Source organism: Hemicordylus capensis, chromosome 4 (assembly GCF_027244095.1).
Source record: "Hemicordylus capensis ecotype Gifberg chromosome 4, rHemCap1.1.pri, whole genome shotgun sequence".
NCBI classification, from domain to species: domain Eukaryota; kingdom Metazoa; phylum Chordata; class Lepidosauria; order Squamata; family Cordylidae; genus Hemicordylus; species Hemicordylus capensis.
The window spans coordinates 307,826,409-307,840,574 of NC_069660.1; the positions used below are offsets into that span (position 1 = coordinate 307,826,409).

Genomic DNA, 14,166 nt, shown 5'->3' on the forward strand with positions numbered 1-14,166 from the left:
ACAAAGTGATAGTGCCAGGCAAGACTCACTGGGGAAGCTATTCAATTTGTTTTAATGGGAACTTTTGCACAAGAACATTATAGCACAATTCTGCAGATCCCAAGTCTTAGCACAACTAAACCATCTTCTTGTGCTAGGGCAACAGTGCTTGTTCTGCATGCATTTCCTTGCTCTGGATGTCACCCACTGTCACTAAATATTTATCTTTTTTACTATTTTAACTATCACATTCCCAATGAAACACAGGAATTGCAATTTGGTAATTTGGGTGCTGTGGATTTCATATGAGAGAAAACTAGCACCTTGCTCAGAATTACAGTTCTTGTGATTTCCCGGGGAGGTGGGATGACTGTTGACCTAACTAAAGTTGGCGACCTCAGTTTCTTGCTATCCTAGGAGTCATCCCAGAATCTAGATTTGCTTGAGTGTGAACTGCTGCTTCACAGAGCTCACCTGGAGGACAAGAAATGAGAAAGGTGGCGATATACCAAGTCTGACACACAGAGTGATTGCTTTGTGATCCCAGAGAGAAAATATTCAAACTTAGTAAGAGAAAACTTTTTACTGCTAGTGGCAAACTGTTTCTAGTCTGATGCACACAGCTGGTGACTGGAGATGGGGCATCTGCTTTGCATGCAGAAGGTCCCAGGTTCAGTTCCTGGCAGCATCTCCAGGTAGTAGGGATGTGCACAGAACCGGCTGGACCAGTTCAGTTTGAGTTCGGACTGAACTCAAACCTGACCAGACCAGTTCAGTCTGGCACTCCCTCAAACCCCACCCCCGGTCTGGTCCGGTGGCGGGGGGGTGAACAGACCTTGGTGAGGTTTTTTTAGTAAAATTATTTTTAATGTCACTTACTCCCTCTGGGGGAGTTGGTGGAGGCGGTGTGTGTGTGTGTGTCCATGGAGGTTCCCCTTCCCCCCACTGGCCTCTATGCAGCCTGAACTGGCCCATTTGGCTGGTTCTTTGGCCCATTTGGGCCTTCCCCCTCGGCATAGCAGCCATTTTGGAGGGCACCGCACCTGTGCAATTGGCCTCTGCGCACTTGGCCCCGAACAGTCAGGGGGTGTTCAGTCTGGGTTCGGACAAAATGGGGTATTTCAGTTTCACTCTGGACTGTCAAACCAAACCAGCTCGACGTCAAACCTGTTCGACGTCAAGCCGGTTTGCACATCCCTACCAGGTAGGCCTGGGAGAGACTCCTGTCTGAAACCTTGAGGGGTTGCCAGCCTGTGTAGACAATACAGAGTTTGATGGACCAATGGCCTGACTCATTATTAGGTAGCTTCCTGTGTTCTTATATCCCTTATTATTATTCAATGAATTTTTGACAAGTTCCTCATGTACTATCTTATGGAGAGTCCTGTCCCTGAAATTGTCTGCACACACAAATCATGACTTGATGTTTAACCAAAATCAAACACCCTGATTTTTTAAAATCAAACTAAGTTACTCCATAGCACTACTCAGGAATTACTCAAAAGGACTACTTAATATCAATACGACTACTCAGGAGCAATTTAGCCTGGATGTCAGCCCATGTAATTTGCTCTGCAAGAGAAAATGCTTGAAAACTAGTTCTCTCATGGTAAACAGTATTTCCCCAGAGAAACAGTTGCAGAGAAATGTCTCTTCATGAGAAAACAAGGCTATACTGTCCATGTGTGAAGCCTGCACCATGATGAAAATGCATGCATGAAGCAACCATTAATTCAGCAGAATGGGGAAGTTTTATATTGGTTTTGCACGTCATTTGCTATGTGCAGACTACTGTTTAAGGAACTCATTTCCCTTGAAAGGAAATATCTGAGACAGAAGGGGTGAAAATCAAAACAGAAATCTCTCATGTTCTCACCTTTCGTCGTTTCGCTCTTTCTGATCATAAAAGAGCCAATCCTGGTATTGGGAAGCTGCAAAAGTTCTTCAGCTTTTTCTCTTCCCAGACCTTCAAATAACCAACTGTGGAAGGTGGTATAGGAGAGGAAAGAGCAAAATTATACAGGTGAAAACAGAAACTGGTTTTGCCCACAGATGTGCAGAGTTGGCTAGGAAAGTATGGTATAATGTAGCTGTGGAAATGTTGCATGCATCTGTGGAGTCCAATTCCCCTAGTAGCTGGGAAATTACCAGCTCGAAATGACAGTTATATGTGTAGGAAGGACCTATATATTGCAAGAACTCCAGAGGGCAATTCTCATTACACCAGCTTGCAAGTGTGGAGCTGCATCAGCAGTGGAAGGCAAGCTTTATCCTTCCCTCAACAGTATCCCCAAATATAGTGTAATTTTCCCGCAGGAATGAATTAGAACCATTCACATATAGGGCAAACAGTAAATGCTACCCTTAGGGAAACCACTAAGGTGGAGCTTGAATTTGCTTTTGCTGCTGATGACCCAACAAAATGGTGTGCAGGGCAGACTTTATCACTGCATTACTGCGTCCAAGGCTTTGTGTATTCTGTCCCTCATACTCACACACTTAAGCACACACATGCATTTTGGGCTCTCTTGGCTATTTGGACATGATCTATCATGGTTTTGTCTGAAGTGTCACCCATCAGGGACTTTTACGCACAGCAGGTTTTACCATGAGTTTATCGGGAGGCTTTACAGCAAAATCGAAGTTGTCCCCCCAAAAGGACTCTAATAGTGGATTTTTTTTACCCTGGATATAAATCGGGTTACACTAATGCACAGTGAAAAACCCGAATTGTGTATGAACCGCTCCCTGATAACTCACAGGGACTTTGGGGTAAATCTAGCCGATATGTGAACTCACCCCCTCCATTCCGGAGGAGATGTGAGTTAAAGAGCTTCAAAAGCCCCATGTGAAAAGCTTCCAGGAAAACTTTGCGAAAAGGAGTAATGTTTCTTAATGACTTCCTGGTGGAGCCCCTATGCAGAACAGATCTGTCATTGTCAAATGGGAGTGATGGGCCATGTTTTGCTTGACTGCCAACATTGTAGAGACATTTGCTTTCTTTTTATAACCACAATTTTAATGAAATTCCCAGGCAGGCTGGATAATTTTTACACCTTCCTTAATATTTCAGATCCCAACACAGATATTACCCTTAGCATTGCAAAATTGTGCCTTAGGGCTGGTCTCATTAGGAAACAGATGGTCAGATCTTGAAATTAACTTATTGAGTGTGTGTCGGTTCTCTGCGCATTGAAACGATGTACTGTATAGCTGTAAGTTTTGTAAGCTATATTAGGTTTTTCACCTGTTTTTTGGTTGTTTTGTTTTCTGGACTTGGACTCTAATAAACTTGTATGTACAGAGGCGCTCTTACCCCTGGACTTTGGGGGCGAAGTCCAGGTCCTCCACAGCCCCTGCCCCCCACCAAATCCTCTTTAGTCTGTCCTAGGTGGTGTGATTGCCTGGTGGAGCATGATGATGCTTAATTTTCAGTGGAGGAGGGGGCCTCCAAAGGCTTTTAGGTCCAGGCTTCAAAATTACCTAGTTGCACCTCTGTATATGTTTGCATGACTTCCTAAATTGACAGCTCACCTGTACCAATGGGACTTGGGACCTGTGCTCTACAGTGTGTGTGTGAGAGAGAGGGGCCACGGGAGGGGGGAAAGGAGTGGAGGTGGTTCAGACGTAACACAGAGCCAGGATTAAATATTGGCTTCACACAACGCCCGCAAGACTTGGAAGTGTGCACCCCCTCCCCTTCCCATGCAGGAATCAGAAAACTCAACTTCCACTTCTGGTTAGGAACAAACCAGAATAGCTCCAATAGTTACATCTGAACAGAGTGATCCTGGCTCTCAGAACTCTGTTTAGAATAAGCCAGCATTTCTCGTTCAGATGTAATGAGCAATCCAGGCTTCTTCCTAACCAGAGTTGGAAGTAACATGCTTTCAACTCTTGCTGGTGGAAATTACAGACTCTCCCTTGCAGAGGGGAGTCCATACTCCCAAGGCTGGGGGATGTTGTGTAAAGCAAGGATATAATACTGGATCTACATTGTGTCTGAACCAGCCCTCTGAACCAGCCAGTTAGAATCTGACTTTGAAGATCTAGAAACAGTTTTGAATGTAGCAGAAGCATTCTTGGCTTGCATTTCTTCAGCATGAGGACTTGATGAGGACTTGATGCAAAGTTAGTGACTGCTGTCTGAAAAAGGAGCCTGTTTCTGTTTGTATTTTGGTAAATGACAGGGACATTGCAATATATTTAAGTTATATGGCTGCATAAATGTGTCCAGTGCTTGGAATTGGAGTGGGTTCATACTGGCTGGCTTTGACCCAGCCTCTGCTTATCTACAGACCTCACCCACAATCTCTATGTATATTCTATATGCATGTAGAAACCCCATTTTTAACTTCACCCCCATGCAGAGGTGTAGGAGGGGAGGCCAAGTTGGTGTATTCCCACCCCACTCCATTAATTTGCTATATTTATTTATTTGTGTATTTATTTAACATATTTATTTATTTAATATAAATTTGTTTTATAAGTTTTATAAATAAGCTTATTCATTCATTCATTCATTCATTCATTCATTATTTATATGAGTGGAGCAAACGTGAACAGAATGCAGAATAGGTGCAATTTGTCTCTACGGGGAAATCAGAAGTAAACAAGCTCTTACAGAAGGCTGCTATAATGTTACAACTTGCTATAACACCCATGTTTGGTGGTTAAAGATGTTCATGTTCTTTTGTGGTATGTCCCCAAAGTATGGAACTTATTTATATATCAAGAACAATGGATTCTTTGAGCACGGGGGGAGGGGTTGCTAAAACGGTTGTGAATACAACATTGGAAGGACAAGTTTACTCCTGATAAACTATTGTGGGTATGGATATGTGTTCCCTAGCACAGTTTGAACAAATCCACCCTCCCAGCAAAATGGAAAAGAAGAGGAATTTGTTGCAGTTTGGTTTAATGTTAATGAATTATATCGATTTCAAAGATTATTTTTTAAAGGGTTTTAAAAAAAAACAACAACCAACCCTTTGCTTGTTTGTTTGGTCCATTCCTTTTTCATGGGACTGAGATGAATATCATATTTTAAAAATGAAGATCAGAAGGGAGGGATGATATATCTCTTTGTGGGTCATCCCCCCTCCCCCCCTTTAAAAATGATTATGTATAAATTTTAGTTGTATTACTTATTTGAAATAAAGAAAACCTTTTTTAAAAATAGCAGGTTGCACACTTTGGGCCCTCTGTCTGTTGTTGGACTACAACTCCCATCATCTTGTCTACTGGCCACCATGACTGGGGATGATGAGAACTGTAGTCCAACAACTCCTGGAGGGCTGAGGTTGTGCAGCCCTGCTCTATAGCATTGCCCCTGATACTTCTCGTGTAGTGGGGCGAGCAGGTAACAGTATATACAAAAAACTGGGAATATTCTCACCCATGGTAAACTTTTGCTACACATGTTTCTGGGATGTAATTTTCTTGTCCTGTAGTGAGGGATTGAGCTCTCCACCAGCCTCCTTCACTGCCAAAGCAAAAAAGAGAAAACATGCATAAAACCCATGAAAAAATCCACCTTCACACAATCACAGCATAAAGAAAATGGCCCAGAAAATGGTCTAAAATAAAACCATTTAGGTCACACAGCCGAACAGATATATGAGGGATGAAGTGGATTGTTAGTGAAATTACTGAACTTCCTCTTTCCACCTGATTTTTATTTCAAACCCATGACCTCTGAACAGTTAAGTTAATGAGACTTCCTGTTTCCAGATGAGATAACGTCTTTCTTATTTTTCCCTCATGGTACGTTGGCTATTCATTGGGGCAGTAGTCTCGGCCAGAGAACTGCAGTGCACGGACCTGTCACGAGCTTGGAAAACCCTCCTGGTTTCTCTTCTGAAAGGAAGATTGCTTCTTTGTGATAGTTCAGGGTCTTTATCATTTTATCTTACCTTCATCAGCAGGCCTTGAGCATCTGTGGTTATAGATGCAGGACACTTATTTTGGATATCAGGTGTGTTGCAGCATTAGGACCGGATGAAGGCTTGGGGCGGCGGGACTGGGGACAGAGGGAGGCCTAGACAGGGAATTTTATAATCTAATACAATAAGTCAATATTTTAACATAGAAAGCTGCTTTCTACCAAATCAGACCATTGGTCCATCTAGCTCAGTATCCGCTACACAGAGATGGAGATGCCAGGGAGGGGACTTGGGACCTGCTCTTCCCAGATGGCCCCATCCCCTAAGGGGAGTATCTTGCAGTGCTCACACATGTAGTCTCCCATTCAAATGCAAACCAGGGTTGACACTGCTTAATGAAAGGGGACAAGTCATGCTTGCTACCACAAGACCAGCTCTCCTCCTAAACTGGGGGAATAAATCTTTGATCATATCCTAACTGCTGACAGTTGAGTAATGTTCTTTCAATGTTCACAGTAAAGTGCATCAAGTGGAAAAAAAAACAATGGCTAGGTAGTTTGATAGCCAATTTCAGGACTCGTTGTACTATGTGGTATTTCTACGAAGCCTGTGAAGTTGACCATGTGCTTTCCCCCTTGTTTTTCCTGCTTTAGAGATATGTATTAGTGGTTGTTAGGTGTTCTTTGTCATGAACATTCATGATTAAAGCTTATGTTGGAACAGGCTGCTGAACCAGCCACCATTTGAGGAGATCTTTTGTCAGATAGCCATGGAGGAACAGGGACTACTCAGATGTAATTCTGAATGCACATGGAGGAGGTTCGGGATTATGCCCCATTGAGCCCTACTGGCCCCATATTTGCCGTGTGTGTGTGTGATGTCTGTAAAATTGTTTTAGTCGTTTTATTCTGTGAATTGTTTTTCATTGTTTTTATTCTGTGAAAGTGTTTTAATTGTTTTGTTTTAATTTTACATTGTAATTTGGATTATCTACATCATTTCTCTCTCTCTCTCTCCCCCCCACCCACTTCTCTCTCTCAAAATCGGGTGATATATAAATATGACAAACACAGAGAGAGAGAGAGAGAGAGAGAGAGAGAGAGAGAGAGAGAGAGAGAGAGAGAGAAATAAAATGTCTAGAGGAACCAATGCACGTACAAATTGTTTGCACATTGACTCTGTATGCATGTGTGGAGACCCTTGAATAGGCAGGTGTGTCCACTCTGCATGAACATACTTTGCTGCAGATGTCATGTCAAATGTGCCTAGGGTGGGCACAATCCTGCTCCCCCTATACATGTCTGAACAGTGCTAGAAAAGAAAACGCTAATTCAGAAAAAGCTTTGCTGATGAAGGAGGCAGAGGCACCATTAAGAGGAGGATCACAATCCCCCTGCCCCTATTTCAGACCCTGTATGGAGGTTATACACACAAACTGATTCACTGCTGGGGGTGGGGTGGGGGGCTGGCTGACAGGGAGATAGGCAGGGAGCCTGCCTCCCCACACATGATCTCCCTCCCCTGTTTGCTCTGCTGCTCACCGTGGCATATGAGCAGTGCTGCTGCAAGGGTCAGAGCAGGTTCAAAAGCAGGGCTAGGTGTGGGTAAAGCATGGGGGTCACCTTCCTTCTATGGGTGGAAGACATCTTCCCATCCAGGAGGCCACCTCTGGCTCAGCCCTTTGCATTTTTAACAGTGCCACAGTTATTGGGGTATAAAAAGACCAGAAAATAATCACAAACAACAATATTAAAATGCAGTTCTTAAGCACAATGTATTGTTAACAGGAGGCTGGGTCTCTGAGCTTGGATAGATCTTGTCTCATCTCATTTTATTGTTACAGTCACAGACCAGTACAATATAAACAGTACATTAAGTAAAAGATTAAAGGAGCTTAAAATACATTTATATCTATAATTTGAAAAAGTTAAGACAGCAGTAATTCCTTATTAACCAATCGCCGACGAGTACTAATAGCAGCAGCACAGTATCTAGCAACAATAGATATTGTCCTTCACTACTGATATTGAAAATGGCATGCTTCGTGTGACGTAGGCGGTGCACGTGCACACGGTGGCAACGGGCGTGTGCGCGCTGCGCGCATGCGTGCTCCTGTTACTGAGACTTCCTGGCAACAGTGGGGCAGGGGCGGCAGGGAGGAATGCTGCCGCCCCAAAAACTTCGATTTAAACTGCAGTGCCGGAGGGGGAAGAGCGGCTGGAGGGGTAAGTTCTACCCCCCCCGCCCTTAAAGGTAGACCCCCCCTCAGTGCCGGACCGCTGGACCGGTCCGGTTCCGAACCGGTTCGGAGGCATCCAACATGGCCTTCGAACCGGTTCGTGCACATCCCTAAATGTAACCAGTGATTTGGGTCTCCTAGAAACTTTTCCAGTGCCCATCAGTTAGGACCTGCTTTTGCATGCTTGACAGCACTGATAAACAAAATTTAATTGTGAAATTAGGGGAGGGGGGTGGCATTTAAGTTCAGCCTTAATTATGTGACAAATTAATTTTATGAAACAGTGTTTTAAAGAAATGGAAAATGCATGATGGAAATATGTAGTAATGGAAAATGTAGTAGTTTTCTGCCCTATATCCCTGAATGTAGCAGGGACCCAGCAAAAGTACATGAGGCATATCCTCTTCTGTATTCACGCCAGAGTAATCAATGATATAGCTTAGTTCACTTTCATTTGAGACAGCTGAAGCTATTTGCATAGACAAGCGGTTCTTTGCAATGTTTGTGCCATGGCAAAATCAAAACAGGAAGAGGAAAGTTCCATGAAGTGCTGACGTTCATATTTGCTCATATGCTTAACGGGTACACAACCGATAAGCAGGAGCACAGGAGCAGAAACATATTTTGCTGTGTGATTTAAACAGCATACACACATTACTAGTAGCCCTCTTTGATACATCTGAACCATGCCAAATACTAGCGATGTGCATGAATTGATTTTTTAAAAATTTGATTTGTGCCCAAATCGAATCATCCCTGATTTGTTTTGTGTCCGAATCTGTCTCCCTGAATCACCCCAGATTCAATTTTTATTTGCTTTGATTTGATTCATATTCAGATTGATTTGGATCACTTCTAAAGGTCCCAGGGGCACCAAATTTGGGTGATGGGTAGGTCCCCATTGGTGCCACCTACCACCCCAATTTCAAGGCAGTGGGGTACTTGGTTGATTTTTAAGGATTTTCTTTTTAGTTTTTACTGATTTTGTATATTTCTGCCATAGGAAATAATGGGGATTCAAAGTCACCCTATCCTAACCCTAAAATGGATCCCCAGCTTTCATTTTAAAAAACCCTAAGCTCTAGCCCTTGTAGAAGTGGAGTTATGGAGCAAAATGTCCAGTCACTATTTTTCAAGTGTTTGGATTCTTTGGTGTCTAATAAGAAGTTCATAAGAATGTATAATAATACGTTCAGAGAGGTCCATCTGCAGTTGCCACCGGCTCATCTGGTGGCTACTCAGGGACAGGCCTTCTTAGTTGCTGCCCCAATGCTTTGGAACATGTTCCCTGCTGAAATAAGAGCCTCCTCATTTCTGAAATTTTTTAAAAAATCTTTAAAGACACATTTGTTCACCCAGGCCTTTAATTAAATACCATTTTAATAGTTTTAACATTGTTTTAAAATATTGTTTTAAGTTTTAAATGGTAATGTTTTAACTTTTTGTTGTCATTTATTTTAACCAATGTTTTAATTTCTTTACCACTTATCTGATTTAACTAATGTTTTAACTTTTCTGTTTTTGTTGTAAACTGCCCAGAGACACAAGTTTTGGGCAGTATTAAAATATATTAAACAAACAAACAAACAAATATATAAATAAATAATACCCTTTCCTCATAATGAATCCCTACTTTATTTATTTATTTATTTATTTATTTATTTATTTATTTATTTGATTTATGTACCACCCTTCCAAAATGGCTCAGGGCGGTTTACAATTAAAACAAACCACTAAAACAGTAAAGAGCTAAAACAAATTAAAAAACAATATACAAATTAACAATTTAAAAACATTTTAAAACAATTAATTGCAGTGATTAAAAACCTCGAAATCAGGATATGAATTTTAAAATAAACCAGATATTTTAAAAAACCCAAACCCCCTATGAGGATTCATCGAATACCTTAATTTGTTCTATTCATTTTGACTGTCACTGGATAGTGCCAACTGTCAACTGCCATGTACCAACTACACCCCACCTGCATGGCAGTGGGGTGATCATTTTAATTTTTTAGGAATATTGAAGTGTTTAGATTCTTTGGGTTCTAATAATTGTTCCTCATAATGAATCCCTATGAGGATTCATTTCTTCTGTTCATTTTGACTGTCATTGGACAGTGCCAACTGTCAACTGCCATATATCAACTACACCCACACACTGGGGTACTCAGTTTATTTTTTAGGAATTTTTGAAGTGTTTAGATTATTTGGTGTCTTCATTACATACCTTCATTTCTTCTCTTCATTTTGACCACACTGATTTGCAGGTTACGGTGGGGAATTAGTGGCTTCCCATGTGCCAACTGCCCCCAAGCCCAAACCTGCCAGGCACTGGGTACTCAGTTTATATTTTAGGATTTTTTGAGGTGTTTAGACTCTTTAGTGTGTAATGAATCCTCATAGGGATTCATTATAAGGAAAGGTCATTAAACCTTTAGGTCTAAACACTTGAAAAAATTCCTAGAACATAAACTGCCTTGCGGGTGGTGGGGGTGTAGTTGACACATGGCAATGAACAATTGGCACTGTCCAAAGACAATCAAAATGAATAGAATAAATGAAGGTGTGTAATGAATGGATTCATTGAGGGAAAGTTATTATGCACCAAAGAATCCAAACACTTGAAAAATAGTGACCACACATTTTGCTCCATAACTCCACTTCTATAAGGGCTAGAGCTTAGCTTATTTCTTTAAATCCAAGCTGGGAGAATTAACAGGGGGAATCTCATTCGAATCGAGTCAGATGTGATTTGACTTGGACTCGAATCTAGGCCACAGGGGTGATTTGTAGGGGTGTGCAATTCGGATTTTCTGTGTTTCGATTTGTAACTGAATCGAAACAGCCCTGATTCGATTTGGATCCGAATCTGACCCATCCGAATCACCCCAAATTCGATTCAATCTGAATCGCTGCTGATCCGAATCGAATCGATTCGGGTTTTGGATCTGTCCTATTAATTTCCCCAGATTCCCAGCTTTCATGTGAGCATTAAGGGAGCTACCAGAAGAGCATGTCTTTCTCTAGTACCATTAAATGACTTGCATCATCCACAATTTACAAAACCTTTAAAAAAATAATTTAGGATGATGTTCTATTGTGGCACATAGGTTCTCTCTCTCTCTCTCTCTCTCTCTCTCTCTCTCTCTCTCTCTCTCTTATATATATTTATTTATTTATTTATTTATTTATTTATTTACTATCCTTTTTGTTACCACTATTCAGCCTCATTTAAGATTTCTTTACTTCATTAGCTGAGCTTCAGTGAGGGAGGGGCCCGTTTTAAAATCTTGTCTCTGGGCCCACTCCAACCTTGCTATGCCCCTGCTGTTGTCATTCAGTAGGCTTGTTCACACAACTGTCAAGTGTGTAGGACAAGCATTCCACCCACTTTGGGAGCTGTGCATGCACCTGATTTTCAGTTCTGTGCGTGTAAAAAACAAGGTAGGAGGAATAGAGCATAATCGTCTGCTAAGCCTCAGCTGGGTAGGACAAGCCTGCCCTACCCAGATTACGTCCCCAGCTTTTGAATGAGGTAGGAGGAGAAACCATCCTACCAAGCTGGGGCTTAGCAGACGCTCATGCTCTCCTCCTACTCCCTTGTCTTTTACTCGCCCATGATCAAAAACCAAAGCTAAATAGGATGCTTGTCCAAACCACTTAACGGTCATGTGAACAAGTCTGCTGTTGACATTACTGAGCTAGATGGACCAATGGCTTGATTTGGGGTGAAGCAGATTCCTATGTCCCTATCCTCCCCATGCCCACCCCAAAACAATGAAGGGTATTTTATTCCAGGGACATGTCTCTGAGTGCAATGCACACACCCAAGAGGCTTTTGTTTACCCTTTCTCTCTCTCTTTTGTTCATTTTCACATCTCTTCCAGAGGTCCTACAGAGGAGAGCTGGTCTTGTGGTAGCAAGTATGATGTCCTCTTAGCTTAGCAGGGCCCACCCTGGGTGCATTTGAATAGGAGACTACATGTGAGCCCTGTAAGATATTCCCCTTAGGGGATGGAGCCACTCTGGGAAGAGCAGAAGGTTCCAAGTTCCCTCCCTGGCATCTCCAAGATAGGGCTGAGAGAGATTCCTGCCTGCAACCTTGGAGAGACTGCTGCCAGTCTGTGAAGACAATACTGAGCTAGATAGACCAATGGTCTGACTCGGTATATGGCAGCTTCCTATGTACTTGTCTCTGCCTGTCAGTATTTATATACACAGAGACATGCACATGGGTGTAGGGACTATGGAGCAAGATGAGACGATTGTCCAGGTGCCCCTTTGCTCCCTCCCACACCCAGCCGATGAATGAAGTGCTCGCTGGCTGGGAGCACGAGGCATGCCCCTCTCCTCCCCAGCCTGTGTTTCACTGAAATGCTGTCTGTGCTACAAGCAGGGACCCCAGTCAGCCAGCATTTCAATGAAACACTGACTTGGGAAGGATGGGACAGGGTCCAAATGGACCCTCTCCCGGGCAGTGGCCATGCCCCCTGCGTTGGAGGCCTCCTAAAAAAGGCAGGGAATTGAGCCCCCAGTCAGCAATTCCACAAATGGTTGCCTGGGGAAGGGAAGCTCTGCTGGGGCTGACGGGCCCCATCCTCGCCATTTGCCCCACTCCCTTGCATCTGATGTCAGGCTTGGGGCACGCGCACACTTCACATGCACAGTTGTAAAGCCTAGGGGGTGTGGGAGCCACCAGAGGACTTTGACCTATGCCCCTACGTGTGCATGCCCCCCCCCCCACACAGAGCTTTTTGTGGCATAGTATGCCTCGTGTGCAGATCAGGGACTCTTTGGGTTTCATGGAAACTCATCAGAGGTTCTTCACTGAGAAGATAGGAGATACAGCAGAGAAGCTACCCTCCAATATTTCACAGCTGAAAAGAGAAACTCATTTGCAAAAGTTCCTATTTTCGTAGCAAATATCACTCCTATCAAGCCTCCCTCCCTGACTACGACTGCCGAAGGCTGAATATGTCTCTGTTACACTCAGAGGTGGATCTAGGTAATTTTGGAGCCTGGAACTAAAGGCCTTTGGAGCCCCCTGCCCCGCCCTGCAAATTAAGCATCATCATGCTCCACCAGGTGACCACACCAACTAGGCAGTTGAAAGAGGATTTGGGGGCCCCCAGGAGCCGTGGAAGCTCTGGACTTCAGCCCTGAAGTCCAGGGGTAAAAGCACCTCTGCACTCTGTATCCATTGAGTCTGCTGCAATAGCTTTCCTGAATTAGTTTAAAAACCAAAGAGGAATGCAGGGGTGGGGGTGGCAGGGTAACAATGTGTTATCCACAGCTAGAAATAGACTTCTGCAGCTGCAAATGTATTAAAAAGCCCAGCTGTGTGCTGTGTGATGGCTTAGTGTTCATGCATATGCATTGTCATGCCTGCGTACTAAGGGCAAGGTGCATCCATTGCCAGACATACCCACTCAGAGATTAGAGACCCTAAGGAAAGCGCTAAACTTTAAAGAATGGCAGCTCTAGCAACTCACACACTAACACAGTTAGCAATTGTAGCAACTCACATTTAGCAGTTCACAGTTGGCAACACTAGCAACCAACACTAACCCAATTTCAATAAGGTAGCCGAAAAGGCAAGAAGAGGGATGGCAATCATTTCCCAGGAGTAGGCAGCAGGAAATAAGGAGTGCTCCCAGTAGCAAGGGAATGAGGTTTCTCTATGAGGGATGATGCTACTAATCTTCCCTAGCAATGTGCACCCTCAGGGGAATGTTGGGTGTTTTATATGGTGCATTCACAGAACATGTGGGTCAATGCAGAGCTTCAAGATGGCTGACCTCACTCCCTACATGGACTGAAGCCTGGCTTTAACTGAGATGGTAAATCTTTGTCTGCGCTTTGCAACTTTAGGTTGTAGGTATGGTGGCTTCCATGATGGAATTCTCCCCATACCAAAAATTCAATGCACATAGAAAACTAGCATGTCAGGAGAAGGTGCCTAGCCTTTTCCCTGATATGCTAACTGTTTCCTGTGATGTGAGTCTCCATCTACAATCTGACGTGACGCCGCTTGACTACTTTCCTTCACTGAGAACTGAG

At 43.2% G+C, this 14,166-nt stretch overlaps 2 protein-coding genes across 4 annotated transcripts in view; one reads left to right on the forward strand and one right to left on the reverse strand.

The window, feature by feature from the left end:
- The window catches only part of TG (thyroglobulin), a 240,257-nt gene that overhangs the window by 142,864 nt on the left and 83,227 nt on the right, over window positions 1–14,166 (forward strand). The gene's annotated exons all lie outside the window — the stretch shown is intronic.
- SLA (Src like adaptor) overlaps window positions 1–14,166 on the reverse strand; it is a 40,769-nt gene that overhangs the window by 8,232 nt on the left and 18,371 nt on the right. For all 3 annotated transcript variants that reach the window (XM_053250729.1, XM_053250730.1, XM_053250731.1), the window contains 2 exons: window positions 5,378–5,464; window positions 1,856–1,959 (listed from right to left, as the gene is read on the reverse strand). In XM_053250729.1, the coding sequence (XP_053106704.1) occupies window positions 1,856–1,959; window positions 5,378–5,464 (191 nt within the window). The remainder of the gene's footprint in view (window positions 1–1,855; window positions 1,960–5,377; window positions 5,465–14,166) is intronic.